Here is a 13,426-nt window from a genome sequence, read left to right on the forward strand (position 1 = left end):
GGGCTCCATGCTATTTAAAAGAACACATGGGGGGAGTATGCAATAGTGACTGCTCAAAACTAAAAATGATAAGCCCACACCTCACCCTGATGTGTCTGCGGCGACACTGTGAGAAGGGCTGTCGCAGAGGAGATTTGTGGATTCCCACTTGTATGCAAAGTGGAATAAGCTTTAGCATTAAAACACCCACTCAGCTGATGAAGTGTTTGTTGAGCCACAGCCAATCAGAAAAACCCTCAGAGAAGCCAAGGATGACAAGAAGGACATGTGACTACAAGGGTGACAAATTTCGACCAACCCTAAAAATCATCAAAAAATCCCATGAGGACTAGGAGAGGGTCTACCACATGGCCAAGTGATACCAGAGCCTCCTCTTCATTCGTATTTCTTCCTCACCCACTTCTTTTCTTTATGTATTTTCTTATTACGTCACTAAGAATCATGGCTGGCATACAAGAGAATTAAGCAGTACTGTCTGAAAATGGTAGTGACCAGGGGACTGGGTACTGCTCAACTCCGAGCCCAGTGGATCTGAGCTGGGTCAGTCTGGGAAAGGGGCCACCAGGGTGTCCTGCTGAACTTGTGGGACATCCTGCCTGCTGACCCAAGAGGCACCGCCAGTGCGCGAGTGCTTCCTACTATGTAAGGGCTGGGACCAAAGCCTGGTTAGTGCTCAGAGGCCCTTGCAGGGGCCGGCTGAAAGGCGACACCAATTGACAGGGGCCAACACCTGCCTGGTCACGTCCACATCAAGGTCAGCCTGTGGTGTGGCCGGGCCTGAAACAAGACCTGCCAGGACATGCTGGTAAATAGACTTTCAAAGAAGGAATAGAAAAGGAAAGAGGGAAGTTATACTCGGAAGACAGGGCTAGCTTCACTGGTCAGTAACCGCACCAGGACACAGGGCCTGGGGTCTTGCCTCGAAGGAAAAGCTGTCTTCAATAACAACCAGACAAGAATTATAGCCATTCGGACGTTGATTAAGACCTGATGCTATGGACTGAATATTTGTGTCCCTCCAAAATTTATATGCTGAGCCCCAATCTCTAATGTGATGGTATCTGGAGGGGGGGCCTCTGGTCATGAGGGTGGAGGCCTCATGATGGGATTAGTGAGTGCCCATATAAGAAGAGACCCCAGAGAGCTTGCTTTTCTCCCTGCTCTCCATGTGTGAGGATCCAATTTTAAAGCATTTCAGTTGAATTTCCCTAAAACCCAAGGACCAAGATGTATATCATTTTTCCCTCTTCCATTATTTCAATCACCACAAATAAATTTCCTTAGGCAATAAAGAAAAAAGTAGGAAGCCTGTTTAGTACATTTATCCTTTAAGCTATTTGATTTAAAAAGAAAATAGCTTATAATTTCAATGATTAAAACCAAATCTGAAACGCCCCTGCGGGTCGGTGTGGTCACCTAAGCAGAAGCCACGTGAGGAACTTCTTGGAAGTATCCGGAAAGGGAAGGGGCTGGTGAAGGCCTGGGTGCTGGTGCAAGACTGCTGGGCTGCAGTGCGGCCTCCCCACTTCCAAGGAGGACCAGGCGGGTAACTGAGCACCTCCGTGCCTCCATGTGCTCTTCTATAAACTGTGGAGTGCAAGGGCAGAGGGCTGGAAGACAACTTTTTATGTTACCTTTTGGTCCCATCTCATATTCCCAGCCCACCGGGCGCTCCCTGCACCCGAAAGCCCCTTGGCCCAGGTACGTGCAGACCGGTCCCTCTCCTCTGTCATAGCTCTAGCCAATGCCGCCTGCCTAGGGAAGCTCCCAAGACCAGGCCTCAACTAGTGCCTGCTCACCCCTCTCTTGGCGGGCTCTGTCTTCCTGGCATTTACCTGCTGGAGAAACTGCTGGTTTTCTGTCTGTACCCTGACCCCGTCCCTCGGAGTGTGAGTTCTGCAGGAGCAGGGGGGACACTGTGAATGATGTGCATGGCGTGGCCTCATCTGGGGCCAGTGCCTGTGACACTAAAATGCTGGCAAACATTTGTTGAATGAGTCCCTTTCAAATTTGATTTAAAAACTTAAAATAAGCTTAGCTTGCTATCTAAAGAAATCTAACAAGGGCAAACTCAAATTTTACTGCAGAAATATGAGACCCAATTTTGTTGAGACCCTGGCTGTCACTGAGGCAGCGGCTCTGACTCCCAAATATGTGGCATTCATGCCTGACTCACCAGAGGCTTGCTCTTCTCGTCCGTTACCATGTGCTTCTGCAGCCTCAGTCTGTGCGTGCCGTTCTCGTAGCCCTTCGAGTGCTGGGGGGAAATGATTTAATTAGAGCAATTACTCAGTCAACAGCCAGAAATTACACCTAACTGCACTGTAGCAAGGATACTGACTATCTTCACCAGGGGAAATAAAACAATTGATGACAATAAAACAAAGCGCTAAGCAGTTTAATATTAAGGCTCCAGACCCTCAGATAACAGAAGGTGAAAATACAATCTTTCTGGAATAATCCAAGACTGAGGTACAAAGAAACATAAAAATGCCAATTAAGGCAACTTAACTTTCTTTAATGGCTTTGACATTTTGAAATGACTTTGAAAGAAAAAAGCCTCCAGAAATAATACAGGCCAATGTTTTTCTCTAACAAGCGAGGAACAGAGGCCCTTCCCACATCAGCAGATTAATTTAGAAGGAAGAAAACATCCTCCATTGAGGAGAGCGTGGCCTGTTTGACAACACACAGCTCGAGCACAGGGGCTGTGGTGTAATGATGACCCCAATTGTGTGTGTGTAACGGACATGTTTTCATTTCTCTTGGATGTATACCCAGGAGTGGAATTGCTGGGTCATAGGCTAACTCTATGCTTTTGAGGAACCGCCAGACTGTTTTCCAAAGTGGCTGCACCATTTTTACTTCCTCACCAGTGGTGTACGAGTGTTCCAATGTGTTATTATCTGTCTTTTTGATTACAGTCATCCTAGTGGGTATGAAGTGGTACCCCATTGTGGTTTTGATTACATTTCCCTGATGGTTAATGATATTGAACGGCTCTTCATGCGCTTATTGGCCATTTGTATATCTTCTTTGGAGAAATGTCTCTTCAGAACTTTTGTCCATTTTAAAATTGGGTTGTGCTTTTATTACTGAGTTGTAAGTGTTCTTTACACAGTTGTCCCTCGGCATCTGCAGGAGACTGGTTCCAGGACTCCCATGGATACCAAAATCCATGGATGCTCATGTCTCTCATATAAAATGGCATAGTATTTGCATACGTGGGGGATCAGAATTGGCCACCCCAAAATGTGTCTCTCTGGCATGAGGATTATTTTGGGCCAATGAGAATTATTACTTTTAAAAACTGCAGACATGGGAGAAGCTCTGAAAAGTAGAATTTACCCTTTGTAAGAGACATTTACATTTTAAGGGAAATCTCCATCTATATAGGTATCTCCCTCTCTGTACCAGGAAGAAAGGGGGACAACCTTATCTCTAGAAGCTCTTATCGATGCGGAAGGCAAGGACTTAAATCTGCATAACCTTACTCTTGTTTACTGTGCTTTTCTGGTAATCTCCCATAACTGACTGCCCCCACCCCCAACATCCTCTTTTGTCTTTAACTGAAGATGGATATTTAGGACGAGAGCCCCCGCCATTTTAGTGAGTTACCCAGTTTTTCCTGGGTCTCTCCCATGTATACATGTTATAAAGCTTTGTTGACTTTCTCCTGTTATTCTGTCTCATGTCAATTTAATTCGTACCCCAGCCAGAAGGATCCAGAGGGTAGAGGATTTGTGTTCCTCCCCTACACATATAACCTAGGCACATCCTCCCATATACTTTAAATCATTTCTAGATTACTTATAATACCTAATACAATGTAAATGCTATGAAAATAGTTGTTATACTGTATTCTTTAGGCAATAATGACAAGAAAAAATGTCTGTACATGTTCAGTACAGACACAACCATCATAGGCCTTTTGATCTGTGGCTGGCTGAATCGGTGGATGTGGAACATGTGAATATGGAGGGCCGACTGTATATTCTAGATACAAGTCCCTTCTCAGATGTATAATTTGCAAATATTTTCTCCCATTCTGTGGGTCATCTTTTCACTTTCTTGATGGTGTCCTTTGAAGCATAAAAGTTTTCAATTCAGATAAACTCCAATTCATCTATTTTTTCTTCCACCCCTTGTGCTTTAGGTGTCATATCTAAGAAGGCTCTGCCTAATCCACGGTCATGAAGATTTGCTCCTATGTTTTCTTCTAAGAGTTTTATAGTTTTACCTCTTACATTTAGGTCTTTGATCCACTTAAATTTTGTGTATGGTATGAGGAAGAGTTCCAAATTCATTCTTTGCATGTGGAAATCCCGTTACCCCAGCACGATGTGATGAAAAGATGATCGTTTCCCCACTGAATGGTCTTGGCACCCTTGTTGAAAATCAATTGACCATAAGTGTGAGGGTTTATTTCCGGACTCTCAGTTCTATTCCATTGATCTGTATGTCTACCTTTACTACCACAGAGTCTCAATTACTGTAGCTTTGTATTAAGTTTCGAAACTGTGAAGTGTGAGCGCTCCAACTTTGTTCTTTTTCACGACTGTTTTGGCAACTCTGGATCCCTTGAACTTCCACATTAGTTCACGGATCAGCTTGTCAATTTCTGCCAAGAAGCCAGCTGCAGTTTTGATACAGATTACACTGAATCCGTAGATAATTTTTCGGGAATATTGCTCTCTTAACAATATTAAGTCTTCCTATCAGTGGATATGGGATGTCTTTTCATTTATTTAGGTCTTTCTTAATTTCTTTCAACAATGTTTTGTAGTTGTCAATGTATAAGTCTTGCACTTCTCAGGTTAAATTTATTCTTAAGTATTTTATTATTTTGATGCTATTGTAAATGAAACTGTTTTCTTAATTTCATTTTCAGATTGTTCATTGCTAATATATAGAAAGACAACTGATTTTTGTATACTGATCTTGCATCTGCAACCTTGCTAACTTGTTAATTAGCTCTAACAGTTTTTTGGTGCATTCCTTAAGATTTTCTATATACAAGATCATGTCATCTGCAAATAGAGGTACTTTTACTTCTTCTTGTCCAGTCCGCATGCCTTCACTTCCTTTAGTTCCTTTTGTCCAGTGTGCATGTCAGAATGCTCTGGCTAGAACCTTCCATACACTGTCACATATAAACGGCAAGAGCAGGCATCCTTATCTTGTCCCTGATCTTGGGGGAAAGTATCCGGTCTCTCACCATTGAGCATGAGGTCAGCCGTGGGTGGTACAGCCGCCCTTGACCTGGTGGAGGAAGCTCCCTTCTGCTCCAGTGTGTTGAGCGTTTTATCACGAAGGGGTGCTGGGTTCTGTGAGATGCCTTTCTGCTTCTGTTGAGTTCACCACATGGCTCTAGTCCCGTATTCTATTCATATGCAGCATTAACTGATTTTCAGATGTTAAACCAACTGTATGTTCCTGGGATAATCTCATTTGATCATGGTATATGATCCTTTTGATATGTTGCTGCCTTAGGTTTACCAGTATTTTATTGAGTTTTGCATTTACATTCACAAGAGATATTGATCTATAGTTTTCTTGCCATGTCTTTGTCTTCTTTCGTTATCAGCATAACACCTCATAGAATGGGTGGGAAGTATTCTCTTACAATTCTTGGAAGCGTTCGTGAATAATTGGTATTAATTCTCCTTTAAATGTGTGGTAGAATTCACCAGTGAGGCCATCTGCTCCTGGGCTTTTCTTTGTATTAAATTTTTTAAATTAATAATTCAATTTCTTTCCTTATTAGAGGTCTATTCAGATTTTTAATCTCTTGAGTCAGTTTTGCTAGTTTATGTCTTTCTAGGAATTTTCCCCTTTATTCTAAGTTATCTGATTTGTTAGCATACAGTTGTTCATAGTAGACCTTTATAATTCTTATTTCTGTGAAGTTGATAGTAGTGTCTCTTCTCTCACTTCAGATTTTGGTAATTTGAATCTTCTGTCTTTTTTCTTGGTCAGTCTAAAGGATTGTCAATTTTGTTGATCTTTTCAAAGAACCAATTTTGGTTTACTTGATTTCTCTATTGTTTTTCTATTCTTTACTGTTGTTTTTCAGGTGTCATAATGGTATTGTAGTTAAGTTTTTTTAAAATTTATTAAAAGGGTCCTCATCGTTTAGAAACATACACTGAAGTAGAGACAAAATAATATGACTGGTATTTGCTTACAAAATAAATCCTGAGGAGGAGAGGGAAGAAGTATTAGAAGTATTGCTGAAATAAGATTGGCAGAATAATGGGTACATGGGGTCCATTATACTATTCTTTTTACCTTTTTATATGTTTTCAAATTTCCATAACAAAAACTTTAAAATATTGTAAAAATAAGAACGATCCTGAAAATAACACTTTCAAATGGGAATGTCCTAGAATATGGCTCTACCCAGAACAAGTCAGCACATGTGAAAGGTCCTGCAAATGCATTCTGCTTTGCACAGAAGCTCTGTTTATGACAAGGGGAAGACAGAAAAGGCCAGCGGCAGGTGGGAAATTGGCCAAACTTGCCCTCAGCTCCCCAGGGCTCTGGGGCCCCTTGAGAAGACCCCGTGATAAGGGTTTTCCCAGCATCCTACAGAAAGTGGATAAAGTTTCTGTGGGAAAAAGAACTTTGGGGGCTGTCTGCAGAAGCTGATGACATGTCTCCAGAAATCAAGCCCATCTCTCCCACCGTGGCCAACCTCTGAGAGGAGGACAGAGGAAGAGGAGCCACCCTCCGGGTCACCTCACCCACAGCATCCGGGGGCAGCTGGGCACCTCAGGAGCTCAGTGAGCTCAGGAAGGACTTGAATGGGGGAAAATGACACAGGCTTCTGCCCCAATTCATACACACGAGTGCAGAAACACCACCTGGTGCTCAGGTACGCTCTCTCAGACCCCTCTCATGTACAAGGCTGTACATGAGGAAGATTCACTCCTCTCCTCAAAGTCCCTGCACACTCAGTGCCTACTTCCCGTCCCCAGAAGATGTTCCAGGGTGGAAGGTGAGTGTCAAAACTCCCCCCCATTTCCAGAGGTGGCTGGTGAAATCCTTGGCCAGTCCCCAGCCTCCGGTGCCCCTCTGTGGGAAAGCCCTTAATCCGACTGCATTGGGCTTCCCGTCTGAGTTTCTGTCGTGAGTGCCATTATCAGCCCTTTCCTGAAACTGCCAGCGTTTGGAGGGTGACTCATGTCATGCTTTGTTACCCACTGACACTGCACAGACAGGCCCAGGCTGGAGACAGTCATCAGATGCCTGGCAGACGGCACACCGTGCTAGAGGACAAGAAGCGGAGAGCGAGTCCTTACCGCTGTCGAGGTGGGAGAGCAGGCGATGTCCCTTGGATCTGAAACACCAAATGTGACAACATGAGCCCAGGGCTGGAGTTCCCACCAACCAACAAATTAACCCAAACAAAATGCCATCTGACACTGTTACTAAATTAGCAACAATTCAAGAAGAAAGTCAATGCCTGGGGAGCATGGGGTGGGGTGAGGGCGCAGCTCGGCCACCCCACCAAGGACCCACATGCCCCCTTCCCTCCTTGGACCCCCGTGATTGTTCATCCCTGCACCGAGGCGGGTGCAGCAGTCGCCTCCAACACATGTAATGCGAATACGAAGAGGGCAGGGCAACGTGGAAAGTACTTCACATGTGACAATAAAAATGAGCAGGGTCTATCTATACCATGGTGACAAGCCACAACAGATACATTTAGAGGATAAGTATTGAAGGAAATACAAAAGCATGAAAAGTATATTAGAGTAGTGGGGTCACGAATAACACTTGGGATGAGTTATATAATGTTATGGAATTGATTAGAAATAAAAATTAGTGGGGACAAAACATCTATCTTGATATAGAGCAAAACGCCTTTTATCTAAACGCAAGGAAGGAAGGACACGTGAAAAGCAACAAAACCAGGAGCTGGGCTTTTTTCATTTTCTTAATTGAAAATTAGGCCAGTGGCCTGTGACTGGGTGATGTGGGAACCAAGAGCCAGACTCACAGCCGCGAGGAGCTGGGGGAGCAGACTCTACTTCCTCAGACGCCAGAGAGCCACCTTCTAAACAGCTTTGTTCCTCTGTACCCCCCACCCGGAATCCTGGTCTTTCTCTAACTTTTGGTGAAACAGTTTAACTGCCTGGAAACAAACTGAGCTATAGGGCTTTAAACTTCCCACAGCCGAGTTCCCTCCCTGGTGACACCTGCGGGGTGGCCATGCCAAGCTGAGCACACTTCCTGCTGGACTGGAGGCTCCTCTTTGCCTGCCCTGTGCGGTGGGTGGGCATGGAGAGCACCGGTGGTCTGGATGGCCCACCTGAGATGTGTGGTCACCACTTCAAGTGCCGTCAGTGGCTCACCCATGTGGTTTTCTCCAGCCACACTGGGACACCCTCAAGGGTCAGTCAGGAGCCTCCACTTCTCCCGAGACTTGGCCAGCCCTCATGATATGGCTTTTCCTGGGCTTTCATCTTGCAGGACATTAGCACACGGCACCGTGATGGTGACACGCCCGAGAGTGGCTTCACTGGCGGACCCGGAGAGGCCCACAAGCCGGGTGTCCTGGCCTTTGGGCCTAGCCCTAGGCAGAAAGGAGGAGCAGGAGAGAGCTTGGCCCTCATTATTGGTCATGAGAAGGGCAGACCTGAAGCCTTCACTGCCCACCCCCATGGTCAGTGACTAGGGACGAGGAGGGAGCAGAACTAAACCACCGAGATGCATGTGGAACTTGTCTTTTCTATCTGCAGAGTGTTCTGCTCTCGGGCACAGCATTTGCTTGTCATTACCTACAGCTGGTTTCATCATTCATACACATCACTGCCCCATCACAAGGGGCAAAAATATGTCATCGATTCTCTCGGCAGAAAGGGTATGACAGTCTTATATTTGTTCTAAGGAGGACAGCGAGCAGCCCCCTTTGGATCGACGTGCTTTGTGTCTAGAGTGGACTCGGGCTGACAGATGACCTCTGGACCAGGGAGCCTGCCCCTGTCGGGTCAGAGAGGCCTCCTTTACAAGAGCCCGGGTCGGGCCTGAGCAAGGAGGAGGAAAGAGGGGCTTCAGAGCCTGCAAACCAGGTTCTCCCTGTCCACAGAGACGCTCACGGACCCCAGGCCCTGGAGCCTGAGGTCCCCCCACTGGAGGGCTATGGAAATGCCTGCTCCAACGAGGGCAGCTAGAGGAGCTGCCTCAAAAGCGACGGCTCAGGGGCACCACACACCAGCGAGTGCAAAGGAGTCCTCGTCAAAGCTGTGTGCACAGAGGAGCCCCTCCAGACCTAGGCCCCAGAGACGGGGGTGCATGGAGCTGGGCTCCCCAGACAGTGGGGCAGGTCTGAGCAGATGGGCCCGCTGGGGATCAGGGGCTGTACCGTGGTGATGGGGTCCCCTCCCAAGAGGTACGGAGCAGATATGGGAAGTCTGGCCTGCGTGCCAGATTGATGGGGGCCCCGCTGACCTTCTTTTGATTCCTTGGGCAGGGCAGGGAGCTCGGCAGGAAAGAGAAGGACTTGGAACACAGCAGGTGCATTGACCTCGTCTCCCACGGATGCTCGGACCATGCAGAGGAAGGCGGGCAGGGAGCGAATGCAAGGAGTGGTGGAGGACTTGAGTATAAGGACTGACAAAGACGTGAACGTGGGCTGTGGGTAGGGATAGAGCGCGTCCCATGAGGACTTCCTAATCATCCACTTAATCAGGAGGAAGCAGGGAGGGAAAGGCTCATAAGACAGAACGATGGTGGCTCAGAATACACAATGCATGGTATTTCTCAGATGCTCTTTAAAGAAGAGAGTTCCCATGGTCCGCAAGAATAACCTTTACCTCCCAGCGTTCCAGGGACCCAGGTCTGAGAAATACTGACTTAAGAACCGAAACTTCTGTTGTAGGAAAGTATCTTTCAAATGCATATTATCTTTGTAAGAGAAGACAACATTTATAATCGACAAAGTTTGTTTTTTTAAGATTATTATCTAAATGAAAAGAAAAACTTTAATTGAACCTACAAGAACACATCCCAAGGACCTAAAGGGTCCATGGCCAAAGTCTGAGAAAGGCTGGACAGGTGAGCCGGCACTCAGTACGACTCCAGTGCACCACTTACTGTGTGACCTTGGGCAGGTCAGTTAGTGCCCTGAGACTCAGGCCTTTTCCCTGGAAATCCAGGAAATAATATTCGTATCGAACCTGGCCTGGTGCCTGGAACACAGGACACACTCAATATTTGGTAGCCACCCTGTGCCCCCCAATGAAACGTCCTAATTATGATATGGGAAGAAGAACCACAGAGTGTGTGCTCACTAATTGCTAGGAGAGTCTGGAAGACCAACTCCAATGCAAACACAGTCACGTGTCGCTTAACGACAGGGCTCAGTCATGAGAAAGGCACTGTGAGGTGACTGCGCTGTTGTGCGATCATCACAGAGTGTACTTGCACAAACCTGGATGGCAGAGCCCACTACACACCCAGGCTCTGTGGTCTAATCCTATGGGACCACCACAATGGTCTGTCCCTCGTTGACAGAAACGTCATCATGCGGTGCGTGACTGTAACAAAGTCAACCTCAGATTTTAATACAAGGGTCGATGTGACCTCAGAGGCAGAGCCGGCACCCAGCAGGAGAACATAGCGAAGGATGGGCTCAGAAGGAAGACATTCAGCGGAAAGGTAGAGAAATGCCAGGTCCAGAAGGTGTCCATGGGCTCTGAGCCAGGCCCTGGGGACCAGCCTGAGCAGCAGCTGGGAAAGGAGAGCGACTAGCCAGCGGGGATTGGACGAGGAAGGCCCAGCTGAGCAGTGCAGAGTGAGAGCAGGGATCAGGTGACCAGTGATAAAAACCGGGATGCCCCAGGGCTCTGGCGGGAGACCAGAGTGCACTGAGGATCCTGCCCCAAAACCCATGACAAATGCAGGAGGAGGAGGTCAGGTGTGGGGTGGGTAGGGAAGGAGGGGCAGTGAGAAGAAATTTTTGATGGTCCCAGGAAGAGGAATAGGGAGCTAAACTGAGGATCTTGTATGACCTTGAATATACTTACCAGTAACGGCAAAAGGCTAAGACCGTAGGTAAGAAACCCCCCACTGACCAGAGGAACGTGACGAGTAGAGAGCACGGACCACCTCTGTGGCTGGGCCGACGGTTCTACAGCACCCTCTCCCCGCCTGTGGTGCTTCTAGACTCCCGGTCAGTGCCAGCTTGTCACCCTTCCTTCCCAGAGCCAAGGAGCACCCAAGAGCAGGGGGCACAGCACAGGTCTGATTGCTCATCTGTCCTCCACATCAGCATCGGTAAGATCTCCTAGGAAAACCTTACAGGCAGGGTCTCCCGGCTTCAAAGCCTGGTGGGCCTGGGGGAAGCTGCAGTTCTGTCCCAGAGTGGACCAGGGAGGAGAGCGACAGTGCTCCAAGATCACCCCAGCCTCGGGAGAGGGTGGCCAGCAGGTGGACTCTGGAATAGGAGGGAGGCAGTGACAAGAGGCGATGGGCAGTGATGGGAAGGCAGCTTGGGAGAGCCCTCTGTGCAGACTCTCAGCACAGCCCCCACCCCCTCAGAAGGGAGCAGTGGCTCAGTGGGAAGGAGGCTCTCATTTTATTAGGAAAGACCAAACCACAGCTTCCTCGTTCTTAGAAATCCTGCCCTGGGGGAAACAAGGTCCCGCCCAGGATAACACTGAATGGGTATGGTGCTAGGACCCCCAGCCAGGCCAGCAAACAAGCTCCTATCTCCTGCCGCAAACTCCATTCTTCATCCCAACTCCTCCTTCCCCCACAACCAACTCTTTATGGGTTGAGGAAGAGAATAAAGGCCACCGTGGACTCGAGACCTCCCAGGGGCCCCTGCACACCAGTGAAGAGGAAGGCATTGTTCTCCAGGTGACTCACACGGAAGGAACACCTTGGAGCTCCAGGTGCTGGGGAGGCAGCCTGGAGGAAAACAGGTGACAAGAAGGACCTTTCCTGGAACTCCGGGTACACTCAGGCTACAGTTAAATGCCACAGTTTGGCAGGTTGGTAAGGGAGTCAAAATACCCCTCTCCTGCTTAACAATTCACTTATGTTGGCCATTTTGCAATGTTGCTAAAAGCTGAGACAATGGTGAAAATGTGAGGTGAGCAGCAGCCCTTGCCGCTCACCCTAGTGGGCGTGTCTGAAGTCCTGGTCTGAACGCTGACTCCCATCCTCACTGACAGACAAGGCTGGCCTGGAGCCTCGTATCTGCTCAGCCACATGGTGGTTATTTTAAAACTTAAAAGGTTACCTTCAGCAACAAGAAAAAAGAAGTGAGACACTCAACAGAACATGCCTCACCTTCTTGGACGATGAAGCTGGCAGTTCCGAATGCAAAGGCGAAGCTACAGTCAATGCCCAACACGGATGGAGTAATTTGACCCCTGAGCACCCCTACCCGGGGGTTAACAGCAGGGAGCTGTCTAGTACCACAGGATTTTATTTCGCTTTCAGCCAGATCAAAGAAGTAAATGCCAACCATAACTCACAAGAACAGCTCGTGGGATTAGAACCCCTGACACACAACAGCTAGAGCAGCACGGGCCTCTCTATCACCGGCGTAATTGTTAAGTCTTGTTCTGCTAGATCTCTATTTTAAAAATTAATTTCAAATTCAATTTAACCAAAACTTTGATATCGAGTCTGCAATGGAACAAAGGATTTGATTTTCTGGTGGAACACTTCTCTATGGTCTAAAGTCACGCTACGGTTTTATAACATTACCCAAGATATGGCTAATGAGAAAGCAAACAGGCTGGTGAGATGTATCACAGTTGTGGCAGCAGGACGGGGTGAGCCGGTGCTGCAGCCCTGGAGGGAGCAACGTGGCAGGCCTGAGGAAGCTGTGATCCCCACACGAGGAAAACCACACACACCTGATGGGAGGGGGAGGCTGCGGGGCAGGAGGACAGGGTGGAAGGCATTTCAACATCGGTTACTACAGAAATCCAGAAACAGCCGAAAACCCAGCAAGCCCAGGAGAGAAATGGCTAATTGGGGAAGTCGATACCTGAAGAAGGAAGTCCACCTGGCCAGGGGAGAGCCAGGGTAACCACATGCCTGCCCAGGACTACGCAACAGCTATTCTCTGAACATCTCTCCCCTAGAGCCCTCCTGGGGTGGGCGGTCAGCTCCAGGGCCGTGGGTACTTACGTTCGATGAGAAAGAGAAAGCACACTATCCCCATGGCCGCCACGATGGCCCCAGGCACGACGAAGGACAGGCCCCAGCACGTGGACACCCAGTAGCCGGCAATCAAGGACCCCAAAATGTTGCCCACAGAGGTGTGGGAATTCCAGACCCCCATGATCAAACCTCGCCTGCAACATGACAAAAGATAAGACAGCAAATGATGTCGAGGAGCTTAAATGGGTCAGTGGTGTAGGACACAGGGCCTGCAATGCATAAGAGCTAGTGTAGAAAT

General features: G+C 47.8%; 1 protein-coding gene across 6 annotated transcripts in view; it reads right to left on the reverse strand.

Annotated features, from left to right (window-relative positions):
• Positions 1–13,426, reverse strand: part of SLC37A1 (solute carrier family 37 member 1) — a 66,313-nt gene that overhangs the window by 24,527 nt on the left and 28,360 nt on the right. For all 6 annotated transcript variants that reach the window (XM_087418050.1, XM_087418049.1, XM_087418047.1 and 3 more), the window contains exons 8-10: positions 13,156–13,322; positions 7,305–7,342; positions 2,177–2,257 (exon numbers count right to left, since the gene is read on the reverse strand). In XM_087418050.1, coding sequence (XP_087274176.1) covers positions 2,177–2,257; positions 7,305–7,342; positions 13,156–13,322 — 286 coding nt within the window. The remainder of the gene's footprint in view (positions 1–2,176; positions 2,258–7,304; positions 7,343–13,155; positions 13,323–13,426) is intronic.

The sequence above is a fragment of the Ceratotherium simum genome, chromosome 27 (genome assembly GCF_057802395.1).
Source record: "Ceratotherium simum simum isolate JZ-2026a chromosome 27, ASM5780239v1, whole genome shotgun sequence".
NCBI classification, from domain to species: Eukaryota; Metazoa; Chordata; class Mammalia; order Perissodactyla; family Rhinocerotidae; genus Ceratotherium; species Ceratotherium simum.